The sequence below is a fragment of the Copadichromis virginalis genome, linkage group LG5, assembly GCF_057382275.1.
Source record: "Copadichromis virginalis isolate Kocher_CV1m ecotype Utaka linkage group LG5, C_Virginalis_male_GT1.1, whole genome shotgun sequence".
NCBI classification, from domain to species: Eukaryota; Metazoa; Chordata; class Actinopteri; order Cichliformes; family Cichlidae; genus Copadichromis; species Copadichromis virginalis.
The window spans coordinates 32,975,505-32,992,832 of NC_140622.1; the positions used below are offsets into that span (position 1 = coordinate 32,975,505).

At 39.3% G+C, this 17,328-nt stretch overlaps 1 protein-coding gene across 2 annotated transcripts; it reads right to left on the reverse strand.

Moving 5' to 3' along the window:
* Nucleotides 1-528: 528 nt before the first annotated feature.
* On the reverse strand, nt 529-15,525 carry alpl (alkaline phosphatase, biomineralization associated). Of its 2 annotated transcripts, none has more exons than XM_085457393.1 (12): nt 15,376-15,525; nt 13,187-13,352; nt 12,621-12,740; nt 9,551-9,666; nt 7,318-7,492; nt 5,883-6,058; nt 4,635-4,775; nt 4,414-4,483; nt 4,146-4,280; nt 2,470-2,661; nt 2,264-2,383; nt 529-1,762 (listed from the first exon to the last, which is right to left on the reverse strand). In XM_085457393.1, exons 2-12 carry the CDS (start codon nt 13,251-13,253, stop codon nt 1,497-1,499), a joined length of 1,578 nt encoding a protein of 525 aa, XP_085313519.1. In that variant the 5' UTR covers nt 13,254-13,352; nt 15,376-15,525; the 3' UTR covers nt 529-1,496. The 2 variants fall into 2 exon arrangements, with proteins under 2 accessions (XP_085313519.1, XP_085313520.1); XM_085457394.1 differs by lacking the exon at nt 15,376-15,525 and adding an exon at nt 14,316-14,441.
* Nucleotides 15,526-17,328: the final 1,803 nt, after the last annotated feature.

Genomic DNA, 17,328 nt, shown 5'->3' on the forward strand with positions numbered 1-17,328 from the left:
TGGAAAAAATCTGAGAAGACAACTGGAATCAAATGCACGAGACACACCCAAGTGCTTTGTATTTGAAAAACCATTTCATCAAAATCAGTGAGTTAAGTTGCATACTCGGGGCTTTTTGATATTCATAATATACAGTCTGACGCTATCTCTCTCTAAATGGAGAACAGAAACGATAAAGTGGGATGGCAGAATGATGTGTAGCTGGGAAGAGGAAAAGAAGATAAACCAGTAGAGAAAGTTAACTTGATATCATGACATGTTTCCTGAGGGCCTAAATGAGCCATTTTCAGTCCTGATATTAAGAAAGTACTGCTAACAACATGAGGACTTCATTTCATGCCTGCTTAGACTAAACCTCCTTTTTCATGCTTCAGTCAACATGATTCCCCTGTTTTCCCAGTGACCACATGATGCCAAGAAATTAATGGTTTCAATACACCCACATTCCACACAAGCTATAACAAAGCAGGTGGAAAAGTACAACACACATGCTGGCCGAGAGGGTTTTTGGACAGATGTGAGACAAAATGTTTGAAATTTTTTAATGTTTTTACTTTGTGTTGATATATTACATTTTGTGAAAATTTGTCCCTTTTCATCCTAAAACATATAATTTTTCTCATATATCACTGTTGCCTGCTTTTCATTTTTTGTTTTGTAAAAATGGTTACATGTAAATAAATCTGACTTTAGTATTGTTCTGCTGAAATGCTTGAAGCGGTCAGTGAAAAGAGCGCTGTAATGAAAATTTGGAGGAAAAATATAACTGAAGGGCAGAGAATGGGGGCAAAAGGAGAAAACTTAATCATGTTTGTCCCACCAAAACTGTTAACAAGATTAACAGAAAAACAGACACATTTCATTCATTGAATTTGAGATTTAAAAACTTGTATTTGGACAGAACCATCGGTGGTATATTTCTTTTACTTTTCTTTTTTTTCTTTTTTTTTGAAATTATGCAAAAAAAACATGCATGACAAAAAAAGATCTTAATGTATCGTCAATTATACATTCATTTGCCTCTTTTGGCAAAAAAACAAAAACAAATTATAATAATTCTTCAAATTGTGAACATATCTTTGAAAGCTTGTGAGGTAGACTGTTAAATGCACATTTAAAATATGAAACAAATTCAGACATTTGCAAATTCGGTCTATTTAAACAGAGACGGGCTGCATTAAAAAAGGACGACGAACGAGTCTGAAAATCCTTAGTTAATAGAAAAATCACAATTGAAATCTCACAATTAACAATGATCTCTGCCACAGCACCCATTAAAAAAAATCAGTGCATCACAGTGGGTTGATTGTTTTGTTTAGTTATCCGCTACACTTTTGTCAGTTAATCATCGTAAAAATAAACATGTCGAAAGGTGGTCCCATATTTAAAATAGTGGAGAGACAAATTAAAAAATAATAAAGCAACATAATCAAATTAAAATCTTAAAATGAGTGGTTAAAGTGAGTGCATTAACAGCGTTGGGTGTCTGGGAAAGGTCAGCACAAAAGTCGCGCAGCTGAGAGAATGACTGCAACAATGGAGAAGGCGGGCCGTAATCCAGCTGACCCGCTGGGTGACATACAGTGCTCCCTGTACTCCCCGATACAGGCTGCATATGCCATTACATGGGGGATGTAGTTTTGTTCGTGGACCCCATGTAGGAGGTGAGCCAAGGGACCTTTCGCAAACACAGCCACATCCTCTCCTCCATGAGTCTCCGCGTTCAGCGGTACGGCTGCCTGGGCCTGGTAGTTGTTTCCCTCTGAAAGGAAGAGACAGAGACAAAAGATGCAGGCAGTCATTATTATTTTTAACTCGCAAGGGGATGATAGGGACTAACTCCCAGTGATATCCCTCCATGTTTCAGTGTCCTGCAAGGACACCAAGAAGCTCAGGTTCTCTGAGCATATGCTTAATGTCTAAGTGTTAACAAACCTGAAACCCTAGTTAAACACCCCTATTTTGGTTACCAGGGAAAAGCACACCACACACGCTCCAAGTACACCCACCCTGCTCAGTGCCTCACACCGTGGGTGATTCTACAGTGGAATAAAGTCTAGCCATCCTCCAGTAGACTAGTTCCACAAGCACTGAGGTAAGCCCAACTATATCTTGGGGTCTCTTCATCACCAGGTAGAACTGCAAGTCAGTTTAAGCAGCCGGGTATTGAACCACCACGGTCTCTGCCTTTGACCACTGCCCAAATGACAAGCGCTATCTTATCATTATTCTGAAGCAATGTGAATAAAACGTTTTTACTTACTATAGTCAACAGCAGAGACGTTCTCCCTCGCGCCATTGATAACTTTGTAACCTGGTCCGTTTCCATACAAAATTGAGGTGAAGGGCTTCTGATCAACATCACTCAGCATGGGAGCCAGACCTGTGGAAGAACCAGACGTAATGTAAAGAACTGCAAGTTCTCCACTTCAGCTGTACAGTATCTAACGTATGCTTGTCATTACATACCAAATATTGTATTTCCTCTGGGTGTGTAGCCTCCAAAGCTGAATACGTGAGAATGGTCAGCAGTAACTATGGTCAGCGTTTCATGGTCGCTGGTCAAAAGACCTGCCCGGCCAATAGCCCGGTCCATTTCCACAGCTTCATGAAGAGCCTGCTTGGCCTTGCCTTCATGGTGTCCGTGGTCAATACGTCCTCCTGGTGTAAATATTTACAGTTAGGCTAACATGACCTCAGAGTGGTTTGTATAACATGTAATTGAGCCAGATTTGTTTGTCCCAAAAAATGCCAATGCAGCTGCTTTAGGAATGACAAAGGGCATCTTGGGAGAGACTTTGAAGCCCTGCTTATTTTCTCTGTTTTGTAAACTTGGCCTGTTGCTCCATAAAGTTGAAAAAACTGGCTAAAAATGTCAAATCGCTCCCCAGTATTGCTATCTCTATAAAGATGTGGAGGAAGCCATTTCAGATGGTCTGGTATCTAACAAAAACCTCTCTTAATGCAAGCTAACCAGAGGTGACGAAAGTATACACATTCTTCACTTAAGTAGTGCAAATACTTGTGTTAAAAATACTCAGTTTAAGTACTGATTCAGAAGGCCCTGAGTAAATGTGGTTATCCCAGCTGGACATTTGTCAAAGCTGGGAAGGATCCTAAGAAAGCTCCAGCCGATCCAGGAGAGAAAGACAACTGCTGCCTAAGCGAAAACCCGTAGTGATCCCGTACGTGTCAGGAGTACCGAAAGAGTTGAGATGCATTTTTTCTAAACACTGCTTTTCTGTGGCTTTTAAACCCCCCAAAAAATGCTGCGCTGAAAATCGGTCCACCCCAAGGATCGGGTCCCCAGACACAAACAGAGTAATGTATTGTACGCTGGTAAGTGCCAGGAGGATTGCCCGGATTTATACATCAGGGAAACCAAACAACCTCTGGCGAAGCGGATGATGCAACACAGAAGAGCCAACTCGTCAGGTCAGGACTCCGCAGTCTATTTACACCTACGGGCCAGTGGATACTCTTTGAGTGATGAGGATGTACACATCCTGGACAGGGAGGAACGCTGGTTTGAGGGCGGAGTCAAGGAGGCCATTTACGTGAAAAGGGAAAGACCATCTCTGAATCGAGGAGGGGGCCTAAGGGTACATCTTTCACCATCTTACATTGCTGTGATTGCAGCCATTCCCCAACTCTCTGTGAATGGTACTCATGGCCATTGATCAGTGGTTATTGATCAATGGTCATGACAATTTGCATATTAATGATCAAGGAACTGACCTCACAGCCCATTGTTCATTCAGTGGGCTAGGTTCAGCCATTGTGCAAATGTGCTGTTTGTAAGGTTGGGGAAACCTGCAGTCAGCTGAGACTAAAGCAGTCACTTGGATGAGTGACAAAACGTTTCTCCCACTGAAAAAACTAGGTCCAGATGAACAGACTCAACTTTTTGGGATTCAGAAGGCTCAATAAACACTCTACTTAAAGAAAATTCTTATATAAATGCTCCCCTTTAACTATAAAAGGGAGTGCTTTAAACTATAAAAGTACTCCCTTTTATAGTTAAAGGGGAGTGAATGGGAGATCTTAGCTACATACAGAAGTCTGCTAAGTCTTGGTGAAATCAGCACAAGAACAAAAAAAATAACAACTGTGTAATTGTACCATAACAGAGGCTTCAAACTCACCCTCTACAAGCAGGTAAAATCCACTGGGGTTCTTTTTTAGGATCTTGATAGCCACATCCACCATCTCTGTCAGTGAAGGATCACTCTCAGTGTTCCTCTCCAAGTCATACATCATATCCCCAGGTTCAAAGAGACCTGGAATACCAGAGGGCACAGCTCAATGTGTAACAAGGTATTACACACAGAAAATAAGCCTGCAGTAAAAGCAAACGCACATGGCTCTTTATTAAAACTTCAATGAAACTGTCATAATGAGACTGAGACTCACCCAGTAAGTAATCCACATTGTTGGGGTTTAGGGATAAGAGCTGCGTCTTGTTCCATACATAATGATTTTTCTGCAACAAAAAAAAGAAAAAAAGGTACAGAACAGTTTTGGTGGTACAAATGGAGTCACTTTGAATTTCAGAATATGAAAATGCAATTAGGTAGATAAAGAGGAAATGAGGAAACAAGAAGAGCAAAGAGAAACAAAAGAGGAAAAATTACTTTGTCCTTCATTCTGTCAACCCACTCCTGCACCAGGTTTCTTCCATCTTTCCGTGTGCCACTGTGCTTCAAAATATTAGGATACTCTACATCCGACATGTTTTTGGGAAACATATACTTCCTTCCTCCACCCATAATCACCTGATTTAAAAAAAAACATAGATAATCGTAATCACAGTTTTTTTGGGGACCAAATAAAAACATGTCCTGTGTAAGAAACCATCATATCAAACATTTACTGTTGGCTCGTAAACACAGTGCTAATGTTCAACGATGCCATCAATTTGTAACTTCCTTTGCCTGACCAGAACTTCAAATTAAGCAGCAAACAGGGGAGGAAGCTCTATGAGAATATTAAAGCACATTTCTAGCTCATTGCTAACATCCATGCAAATCTGAATCTTCAAAACACAGAACTTTATTTAACCAGGAAGGGAAATGTGCGAGATTAAGAATGTCTTTTGCAAGCATGTCAAGCACTAGTACGAGATTACGCTAAACAAGTTCCAAAAGTTTTAAATATCTTCGTGTAGATGTGTACATTTGTGTACTTGCTCATTGACAAACAGTGTATTTCCAGCAATAACAAAAGTATTTCGCCACTTAGTATTTTGCTTTTCACATGAGGTAGCACATGAAAGTGCAACTGACAGTCTGCAGCTGTAGCACATGTTTCCATTTTATCCGGGAATGTCACAAAAGACGCTTAGTTTTTATTCGTGCAGATCGTATAAATATTGCAAAACTTTGACAGAGATGCGACTCTACCACCATCGTGTAACCTCACTGGCACTTCATAGGCATTTCTTCAAATAATAAGTGTTATTTCTATCAGTTTTAGGCTCAGTTCCTTCATTTGGTGTGCATGTCATTTGTGTTGCAGCTCTTTGGTCACAGTAAATACAGATAAAGAATATTTTTGAAATATCATAGAACAGTGCAAACATCAGTGATATTAGAGGATCAATGATGTCTGCACTAGTTTATGGCAATCAAATCAAAAGTGTATAAGGATATTCAGCTATAAGCAATAAATGTGACCTTCACTAGACTTAGTTATCTCTGGACAGTGAATGTCTGTAATGTGTTTCATGACAATCATTCAGTTGTTAGAAAAAATGAATTTCAGAGTGGAATGAAGTGATAAACCAACAAACCACAGTCTGGATTCTGGAGCTGCTAATAACGTCCACAGATAGTCGATCAATTAATCTTCAGGTTTAATCTGAATCTCTACTTTTCACTTACATCAATGTTGGGAATGTTTTCAAACAGTTGTCTGGCGATATCCTTGCAGCCAGCTTGCAGTGCTTCTACTGGCATCTCATTGTCAGAGTACCAGTCTCTGTCCACACAGTGTGCGTACGCAGCACTAGGAGTCGCATGGTTGACACGTGTTGTTGTCACTATGCCCACTGACTTTCCTGTAAACAAACATGAATATTGAGAAACCCCTCAGATATGTAAATAACCTTTTAAGGATACGTTTCCATCTATGTGTTCGGTGAGTCCTTTCAGTGCAGCAGTGGAATAAATTCATGGGTCAGTTGTTTTGTATCTGCATTGGTAAAAATTGGATGCCACTGTATGGGGAGCGGGGAAATCAGTGGTAAACAAATTGCACAATTTACACCTTAATTATTAATTATGGTATAAAAAGTCATGGAGATCTACTGGAAACAGGGTGTCAAATACTGCATGTCATGTTCCCAGAGGAATGATTGGCTCTCTTATTGTCTGTGACCTGTGAACCATCCATAAACCAGTAAAGTATAGGTGATTAAAGTAAAACACAGAAATCAATGTCAATACAGAACAAGTATATATTGTAATGCAAACAAAGGTAATAATATTAAGGCAAAACATTTGCAGCCTGATGAACAGCAACTGCATCCAAGCCATTTAAAATCACCTTAACTTCATTAAATTAGACCAGCTTATAAAGTTTTAGCTGATTCTGCGACTGGTTCAGCGTGAACTATTGTTCACAGACAGAAATAATGAACCCTGAGACCTACAGGACAGTAACTTCCCACACTTTGCTGATGAACATAAGTCAGTAAGTAAAATGGGATTAAGTCAAGAACAGCATTATAAATAAGACTTTACTAGTGGCTGAGTCTATGACATGACCAAGCAGACCAGCCAACCTAAGCATACACCATAGACTGAGTAAGAGCTTTAAACTTATCCCCACCATACTGTAGCACTCATTCACACCACACATCTGGCTCCTCTTCCGTGGTGCATATTTTTGTTTGTTTGCTAGTGTGAGTGTTGAGTGTATAAAGTGCAAAAGTTAATACTCATATAAACTCTGAGCTTTGTTGTTAGGATACCTGGTGAAGGTAGTCACTGATGAGACTTTAGACATGCTTCTCTAGGCTGATCAATATTTATCTTATTAAGCAGGTGAAACCACTTATTAAGGGAGGAGAAAAAACTGCATATTTACTTTCTAGTCCATGTTAGGTTAATTGGTGATTCTACGCTGGCTGTGGATATCAGAATCAATGTTTGCCTGTGTCTTTATGTTAGCCTTGTGGTGCTCCATGGTTTTCAATCATCCCCCAAAAAATACACATGCGAGCCTAACACAATCCCCACTGACCCTTGTGCTTAACACGGCTGGATGAACTTAGTAACAAGATCTGCATTTTTGAAAAGTTTGTTGTCACTCTACCTGCGTCCTTTGCCCATTTAAGGATCGAGGTGACCTCATTGCCCTGTGTGGTGTTACACTGGGAGCGGACAGCGGCTGCACTCACACCAAGTGTGCCCTCATTGGCCTTAACCCCGCATAGGTAAGCTGTGGCTGTGCCAGCACTGTCTGGCACCTGTGCATTGGTGTTGTAGGTCTGCAGGGACACAGTGCAGGATAGTTTGTGTTAATATGATCTGACTTGTTTAAACTTGAGCATTAACTATGAGCACTGACAGCTCTATTAAAAAAAACAAACCAAATAAAAGTAAACCAGAGTGTCTACAATTCTAATGAGCTTGAAGGTGTCTTGTCTTGGGCTGCTGTCTTGTAATTTTTTTAAGTAATCTTCAGGAATAGCTCTCCAGGCTTCTTGACGGACATTTAAAGCTCTTCTTTTGATGTTGACTTTTTTTTTCCGTTCCCCGTTAAGATGATCCCACACTGATTCAATAATGTTGAGGTCCGGGCTCTGAGGTGGCCAATCCATGACTGATAATGTTCCACTGTTATGGTTTTACTGCACTGTCAGTATTAATGGTATCATTGTCATGCTAAAAAATAGTGTTGCACGGTGCATCAAAATCTGATTGTACTTTTCTGCTCTCACAATTCTTTCAATTTTAGCAAGATCCCCAAGCTGTAATGCAGCCCAGAACCACGACAGAGCCTCCACCAAACTTTACAAGTAGCTGTAGACACTCACTATTGCACCCCTCTCTGTAAATACTGAAGACTATTTGAACCAAATGATTGATTCTTCACGCCATCAGACCTGCTGCCACTGATTATCAGTCCAGCTCTTCTGTAATCTGGCATACCTTAGCCTTTTCCCCCCAGCCTTTTCCCTCCTTAAGAATGGCTTCTTGGCAGCTACATCCCGTTGAGATAATTTATAGCTTCAGTGAACAGTACAGACGGAAAGGCCCACTGCATCTGTCAGGATATGTGTCAAGTCTATGCTGGATTTTTGTTCCATTTCTTAAGAACAAGACTTTTTAATCACATATCCTGTTCATTTGCTATAAATATTGTTTTAGGTCTCCCACTCTCCTTCACTTCAGATTCCTCAAATTTCTTGCAGTTAACAGCTCTTTGGTAATCATCTTGTTGTTCTTTGGTATTTTTCATAGATTCAACTATAGAAATGTAAACAAATCATGTGCTTTTGTGCTAGCCTGCCAGTACTAAAATGTTTAAAGATACCATTTTAAGTTGTTTTTCGTTAAATAGTCATTTGTAGGCACATTTCTTGAGCTAGATGCCGTTTTTTCTGCCACGGTCAAGTGCAAGGACTGGACTGTAAATATGTGGAAAAGTAGCCAAAGGAAAAACATCTTTCTTGAGAAAGCCAGGAGAAAGATCTCTAATGACCACTTTAAAAATGACAAGAAATCTTGGCTCACAGGAAAGAAAACATATAGTAATTGTGGTGTGGTTCTCAAGACTTTTACACTTTTAACCCTCAAGCAACCAAACTATTTTAGCTACTTTATTGGGGTGACAAATGATTCTATTGGTTATATTTTAATGTAATTTTGAAGGCTTCTCATTATATTCATCACATTCATCACATCAATACTCTTTCTTTATCTGTGAAAAAGATTCTAAAATGTTATAAGATAAATAATTATGGTTTCCAATGTAATGCTTAGAGCTGGAAAATGAAAAATATCAAAGACAATATTGTCAAAACATTATGTAAAATATAAAGTAGGAAATAACTTGGTAATTAAAATGATCATAACGGCTCATTAAATGTTATTCAGGGTCATAAATGACCCTTCATGGACACTTGAAGTTTAGAGAATGTTACTGTAAGAAAAATATTTTTTTAAGAATCATTGCAGTCATTGCCATTTCGTTCTTATCTGATTTTTTTCAAGCATGCATTTCACAAACACAGAGCACTAGAAGAGCAACTTTTATCATGTTAGCATAATAAAGGTATTTTTGAATTGAATACTAAAAGAAATACATCCTTTTACATTTTCTAGAATCTAAAATGAATAGTTTAGTGAATTGTTGTTGATGAGTCAATGAGATATAAATAATCAACCTATTTTTGTATTTTTTTTTATTTTTATCTATAACTTACACACATCCAGTATGATAAACACTAAACAGCCTTGTTTCCGGTCACAGGCCTTTTCTGGAAGCCATTAATAGCCAAAGCACGATCAATACATTGTGTCATAGTGCACTTTAGTCAGACCTTGGATAAAGATACAAAAGGGAACTTGTCCATTTCCAACTGCGTCTCTTCTCCGCTCTGTCCATTCAGCTGACCCTTCAGTATGCGAGCAGCTGTCACCGTGGGAATACCCATCCCTAAACCGCAAAAAGCACTGAGTTTTATGACAGATTTTGACACAGCAGGGACAGAAAGGAAAACCCTGTGAAAATCAAAGATTAAAGAGTTCATTGTACTTCATTTGCTGCACATGGACATTTTTTTGTTGAAGTTGACATCCTAGAACAAAATGACTGCTGATAGGCAAAACATTCATATTACTTCAAAAGCAGATACCAAAAGAAAAAGAAGGGAAAAGAAAACAACTACACTTGAAGCAGATACTTTTTAGGTCACAGAGATGAAGGAGTCTTTTGTAGTTACAATAGAGAGAAATAATAATGTGCCCTACATACTCAGTATATGGTCCAGCGTAGCTTTGTGCAAATAGACATTAAACACCTTTCCAGACACATTTCTTTATGCATTCACATCAAATCGAGAGAGTTGCGCAGTGGCACCATGTACTTAAACATGCTCAGCACTGCAGTGCCTTTTGAGACACTAATTTCAGCACAGTCCAGTACATGCAAGTCTTAATATTCCCTTGGGAATAGTAAGCACAAAGCAAGCTGTTGGGTGCATACTAAGTTTTAACACATTAACAAGTTTCTTATGCTGTTTCACATACTAAACATTTTTTGCTCTGGTGATGATCTGCAGAATTTATTGGAGGATATGACTAATGAAATAAGTAAAGTGAGGTTCTGGCTTGATAAAAACAAATTATCATTAAATTTGAATAAATCTAAACTTATGTTATTTGGAAATAGTAGTTTAAATACAAATGCAAAGATTCAAATAAATGGTGTTGATATTGAAAGAGTCAGTGAAAATAAATTTCTGGGGGTAATAATAGATGAAAAACTTAACTGGAGAGCTCACGTAAGATATATTCATTCCAAAGTATCACGAAGCATTGCAGTACTAAACAAGGCAAAACAGGTATTCGACAGAACATCACTTCATATTCTCTACTGTTCACTGGTTTCACCATACTTAAGCTATTGTGCAGAAGTCTGGGGCAATAACTATAAAACCACATTACATTCACTTTTTACTCTTCAAAAGAAAGCAATTCGAATCATCCACAATGCAGGTTATAGGGAACATACAAACTCACTATTTTTGCAGTCTGAAATATTGAAAATTGACGATATAGTGAAATTCCAAACAGCACAAATTCTATTCAAAGCAAAAAATAAAGAACTGCCAGGTAATATTCAGAGTATGTTTTTTTTGAAAGAAGGAAGTTATAATTTAAGGGGTTTTTGTAACTTCAAAACAATGAAGGTACGTACTACAAGAAAAGGCTTTTGTGTTTCTGTTCAAGGAGTGAAACTATGGAACAAACTGAATATGGAATTAAAGTAATGTCCAAACATAAAACTGTTCAAAAAGAGTTATAAAAATATGATCTTCTCGATCTATAAAGAAAAGGAAAATATTTAAATTAAGTGAATGTCTCTATTTAAAAACAAACAAACAAAAAATTCATGATGTGATATTATAGTATATAGTATATCAGAAATCTGTTCACTATTTTTATTACAAATTATATCAGTAAGGAAGCTGACTAAATATTCACTGATAATTTATGGGACAGGGGTGGGATTAAATAAGTGTATACTTCTTCCCACTCCCTTTCAACATGTAAATTAATCAGAATGTTTTTTTGTATGTAATTTGTATAGTATTTTTTTTTCTCTCATTTCTTTTCTAAATGTACTTGTATATTGTTCACATGTTGAAATAAATTACCAATCAATCAATAAATAGCATGCCAGTGTTGAATTCCATGAATAACTCCTAATGCATTTTGATGAATCTTTTACATTTTCAGTTAGAAAACTGAACTCAAAACACTTAATTGATCATTTCAAACACTCCAACATATGAGACCATTGTCATAAAACTCACATTTATAGTTTTGTACATAGAGAGCAAAACTAATTATTATGCTTTAGCCTTAGGTCTGGTTCTATTAGTCAGATTCATGTCAAAGGTTGCCCTGCATGTAGCTTAGCTTAGAGGTCCACAGAGGAAACAGCTGACTTTGGTGCTGAGTGTTGTTACTTAACAGAATCCTGTAATATTCCTGGTAAAGAGTAATCATTAATCTCAATTCTTGGGAAACATTAAATAGTTAAACAATTGCACACACTTTTTTTTTTCATTTTATTAATTTTTCTGTTATTCTATAAAACGGCAAACATAACTGTGAATGCAGCTGCATGCAAGAATGTCATGGTGTGCGCATAGAGCAAACAGAGAGGCTGAAAGCACATGCCCCCATGGAGGATAAAGGTTTTTGTTCAACCAGCGAGGAATCCAGCACAAACAGAACCCCAGTGATCCAGTGGCAGCACGCTTGCTTTGTTTGCTCCCATTCATTCACCTCACTCATTGGAAAAAATTTTAAAAATCTCAGTCATCTTCTACTGATCAACTGAATCCTCTGTAATATCGTTCAAGTCTAATTACAACATGGAATTACTTTTACCCTATCAAAGTGTCAAGGCTCTGCGCTGACCACAAATGGTAATGGTAAATGGCCTGTATTTATATAGCGCTTTACTAGTCCCTTAGGACCCCAAAGCGCTTTACATATCCAGTCATCCACCCATTCACACACTGGTGATGGCAAGCTACATTGTAGCCACAGCCACCCTGGGGCGCACTGACAGAGGCGAGGCTGCCGGACACTGGCGCCACCGGGCCCTCTGACCACCACCAGTAGGCAACAGGTGAAGTGTCTTGCCCAAGGACACAACGACCAAGACTGTCCAAGCCGGGGCTCGAACCGGCAACCTTCCGATTACAAGGCGCACTCCCAACTCTTGAGCCACGATCGCCCACACAAGTCTTTGGTGATGAGCCTATTGAAGAGCTAATGCTTTGGTAGCCGCAGTTGCATTTCACCTTTCATCTGCAGGCACTGATGTAACTTTATTAACATCTTGCCACAAATCTGTAATGACGTGTCGCTTACCATCTCCAAGGAAGAGGATGAGATTCTTTGCTTTGTTTTTATTGAGCTCTTGCAGCGTCAAAGCATTCTTCAAAGTTCGCTGAGCCCATGCGTTCCAAAACTTGGGATCTTTCTCTTGCTCTGTGTATTGCAATAAACAAATCAGGTTATATTTGGATAGTCCTAGGAATCACCAGATGCAGGTCTGCTGAGATTTTGCATTGACACTGTACAAAATGCCAAAGGTGCATTGGTTCCAGCTTCTCCAGCTTAAATATTTGGAGATTTCTTTATTCTTTCAAGGTAGTCAACCAAATATCTTTATCTACTTATCAATCCATTATTTAAAACAATAATCATCGGATTTAAGATGAAAACACTTTCAAGCAATATTAAAGCCAGAAAATTACTTGTTTTTTGTGGCAACGCTAAACCAAACACAGCTTGATATAAAAGCTTCTTTTTAGGATTTTCAACCTTCCTAGTGTGTGTTGGACACCTACTGTCAAACTATAAACCATTAGACTGTTTCTGTTGTTCTATTTGTTGGGTTTTTTTAGCAGCTGACTACAAACACAGTGACTTACCCGGGAATTGTGGGTTCCCCAAGCTCCCCAAAATCAGACAAAAGCAAATGATTAGCAGGGCTGTCATCTTCCTGTTGTCGAGTGTGTGCGGGTGACACGTTACTCTAGACAGTCACCACATGCCACTTTGAGAAGCTGGAGAGGCCTGGCCGCAGTCGTCTCACAGCTACAAGAGAACAAGGGCACAAACTAGTAATTTTGCATGCGTCATTTCATCATACACTGACTCTGACATACTGGTTTAATATTTATTTACTCCATGATAATGTGACCAAGTGCAGTTGTTAATTGCAAGCTACACTTGTCTTTCTTCAGTGTTATGTGGAGACTGGAGTTATAGGCAATGAATACAGACATTAAGCAAGAGAAAAAAATCTCATTTTAAGTTTTCAACCGAACCTCAGAATTTGCTTATTTTACTTGATCTTTACAATAAAGACAAGCTGATATGAAGCCAAGTCTTTTCAACATTTGGTCACCCTTCTATAGCAAGAAAGTGTTGAGATAAAAGTCCTTTCTGTCACAGAAGTTTCCCCAAATAAAGAAACAGGCAAAAAGGAGGCTGCGAGGGGGTGGGGGTGACACAAGAGGAATACAACCATCTGTGTTCATTTCATCTAAGCCACTTAAATGATATGTCTTTGCATTATTGATATGACTTGCTCAAAAGTGGAGCTTTCAGTCGCTGAACACTTTGTAGGCAAAACAAAAGAAGAGCTTGGAGAAGTTAAGCTTCAGGCCTCGCTGTGAATGTAAGTAGTCACAACAGGGGCCCTTATGGGTCCTGGCCAGTCAGGCTTTCAACTATAATTATACACACCCTCTTCTTTCTTCTCTGCGCTTATAGTCAAGGTCATTTTAATGGGATTGCACTCAATGGCACTGAGAGGTTTAAGAGCCATGACAAAGCCGATTAACACCAAACGATTGACTGCACATGTCCACCCTTGAATGAAAACCTCAACATTAATATTTCTTGACAGAAAAATCTTTACCTGAGGCTAATTACTTCAGTTACAATTATTTCATCACCTCCAAAAACAAGCTTAAAATTGAATCTGTCCCAGGCTCCGAATAAGAAGTAAGTCTGAACATACCAGGTTAACTAAAAAGAAATGTCAACACCAACCGGGCAAGAAGTCATGGATATAATAATGTAGCATTTCCCAGATGCTGCAGGTCAGTGGTCATTAACAGCCTTAAAATCTGCCAGGTCCACCCAGTGGCACTGAACCAGCCAGTCTGCAGGTAAAGTAGCAGAGCAGTGCCATAACTGCCACCAGCAGGATTCCTGTCAGCGCAGTGGTCAGTATCGCATTGGCTTCCGTTTCAGTCATGGTGTCACCAGACATTCAGATGCTCCAGTGTGTCCGGACCGGTGTCAGCTAGAGCGAGGTGTCCCAGCACCAAACAGCTTCGCTCCTCTCAGCCTTCCCAAGCTCCTATTGAAGCTTGAGGCAGGTCACGGGGGCACTTAAATGTGTAATTCCAGCAGGCAGCAGCACCAAAGCATGGATTAGGTTTTTAATTCTGCTCAGAGTGGAACGGCTGACAGATAGAAGCTATTACCTTCAAAATATTACATCAAAATAAGGGGATCGATGTGGTGGCAGGTTTTCAGACAGCAGAGATTGTGCTGCCTTCTCTGTTTCTGTCAATTTTAAAATCCAACTTGTTTTGCGTCTGACACCAAGCTGCCTCATGCAACCTCTTCTATGCACACAGAATAACTAACACTTCCGCTACACTACACACAAATGTGGTGGAAAGCATTTGATTGCAATCTCTATACTTGAAATACTCAGACATCCACAACATGAACTTTTACAATATGTAACTTTCGGGGCTTTAAGGATTTTGCTACATCAAATCCTTTATTCATAAATGAAGTACCTAATCTCAGTGAAAATGATAGAATACGGAGCCAGTGTCTCTGCAACAGATGACCAAAAACATTTTTTATAATCCAGCGCAAATCATTTTACACGGCTTTACAGCAAGCATTAACTGGCAGCAATGCCACAGCAGATGGAGAGAGGGAAAACACGATTAAATAAAGGAGGGGGAAACGAGCAGAACACCCACATCGCTGCTTGTACTCCGACAACGTGGTTTCTCCGAAAGCAACCTGTTATGTGTAGAAAACACGACCAAAAAAACCCCAAAAAGTTCATTGCAGTTTTACTTACTGCAGTTGGATTCCGTGGGCAAAAATGACATCAAAATGTTCTTGCAGTCCACTCAGTCCTCCCTCTTGAAGCGCGTGTCCTGGTCGCTGCTTCCACGGTGCTTATCTGAGGGCCACACTTGTTCGATTGAGGCTCCAGGATCTGAGAATAGCGGTCTGTATCCCACGAAGGGGGGAGAAAAAAAACCCCTTAGAAATAACGATGCCCTGCTGCTGCCATGGGAGTAAATGGACCGAGAGCTCCGCCTGCCGGGCAACCCTGGAGTTGCTTCTTCGAGAACAGAGCACAGTGGCACCATTACAGTGTTCAATATTCATACTTCTGCAGCAATCAGGGGCGTTTCCAGGGAGACCAACAACAAAGCAGTCCACAGGAAATCTGAAAATTTAATCATAAATAAATTGAATATCGATAACTTTCGTAAAAAAAGGACAATGGGCACAATTTTCAGGCTGTGTGCAGTACTAATACAGTTCCATCATGTGAAAAGTGGTACTGAAAAAGAGCCCATGGCTTTCCTAATACAGATACATCTATATGATGTGTTAATACATATCATAATATGTTTAAATGTAATCTCAAGTACTCTTGAGAACAGCCTTTGTCAGAATTACTGATTCACTCCTGTGTTTATCACTTTAGTGTTGCATGCTGTTAATCTTATATTACATATTTATATTTATTTTGAAACTTGCTAAATAATACATGGTATGGAGTTTAAATTACAACACTCGATACCAAAATATATGTGTATTTAAATATTACAGTTTTTTCTGAATGCTTAAACCCTAACTGTGATTCCTGTAGCACAATCTCTAAAACTATTCAGACTTATAGCAAAACCACTCACTGAGTTTGCAAAACTAAAAGCACAAAAACTGCTTTGCACTCAGTTTGCAATTTTGTAACACACACTTTGCAAAACTGTAGGCACAATTCACTGCACAACACTCAATTACCAAATTTCCAACACACTCCTAGCAAAAGTATACACATGTATGGCTATCATTAACACTAATTTGCCAACTGTCTGGCACACTTTCACATGTCAAAACTTTCTTAGATAATTAGTTCACTTTGCAATCAGCCTAAGCACTATAATACAGGTAAGCTCTGTGTGCGGAGTACAATGGAGGGAGCAGAAAGAGTGAGAAGTAGAGGAGGCCGAGGAAGAGGACGTGGAGGTGAAGAAGTAGGATGAAGAGGACGACAAGGACAAGGAGGAGCAAGAGGAAGACGAGGAGGGGGGAGAGGAAGATGAGGAGGGGGGAGAGGAAGGGTAGGAAGAGTAAAAAATAGAATTGCTGATGACATCAGAGCTACAATAGTGGACCATGTAATCAACCGTGGAATGACCCTGAGGGTAGCTGGCCAACGGGTCCAGCCTAACTCGAGCCGCTACACTGTAGCAAGTACCATAAGGACATCTTGAAATGAGAATCGGTTAGTACAGTCACTTCGCACAAAGATTTGTAGCACTGCCATATGCCAATGAGAAACACACCAATACCACTGATGTAAAAATACTGAAATTGTTACTTTACAGAATTGCTAGATGACCAGATGCTGGGGCAGAAGAAGCATGTTCACTGCAGACCAAGTAACCCATATAGTCATTATGGCGATTGCAAATAATCCTATACTTGGAAATAAACACTTGTGTTTGTTTTGATGTGTTTGAATAAACACCAGTACTTGAAGTTTGGATCCCTCTATGCTTATGGATCTATGACAGAAGTATGAGCTCAAACTGACATAGCCTACCTTGTGCACAGAGAAAGCAAAAGCCAGATGTGTTTTGTATTCATACCATCAGTGTGCAGTTGGCGCATTGTGTGCTTAGGAGATGATGGCTTGTGTGTACTGTTTGATACGGAAACACCATTTTTACGAAGGTGTGAAGAGTTAATCTAGCTGTGTTTGCTTTTGCAAGAGAACTACAATGTTTTGATG

Bases quoted from the DNA above. Each gene is read 5' to 3' on its own strand.
- alpl (XM_085457393.1), bottom strand. From the start codon at position 13,253: ATGACAGCCCTGCTAATCATTTGCTTTTGTCTGATTTTGGGGAGCTTG. The intron at 6,059-7,317 runs GTAGAGTGACAA...GTTTGTTTACAG, and splicing joins TAAATGGGCAAAGGACGCAG to GAAAGTCAGTGGGCATAGTG. The intron at 2,384-2,469 runs GTATGTAATGAC...GTTCTTCCACAG, and splicing joins CAGAGGAAATACAATATTTG to GTCTGGCTCCCATGCTGAGT.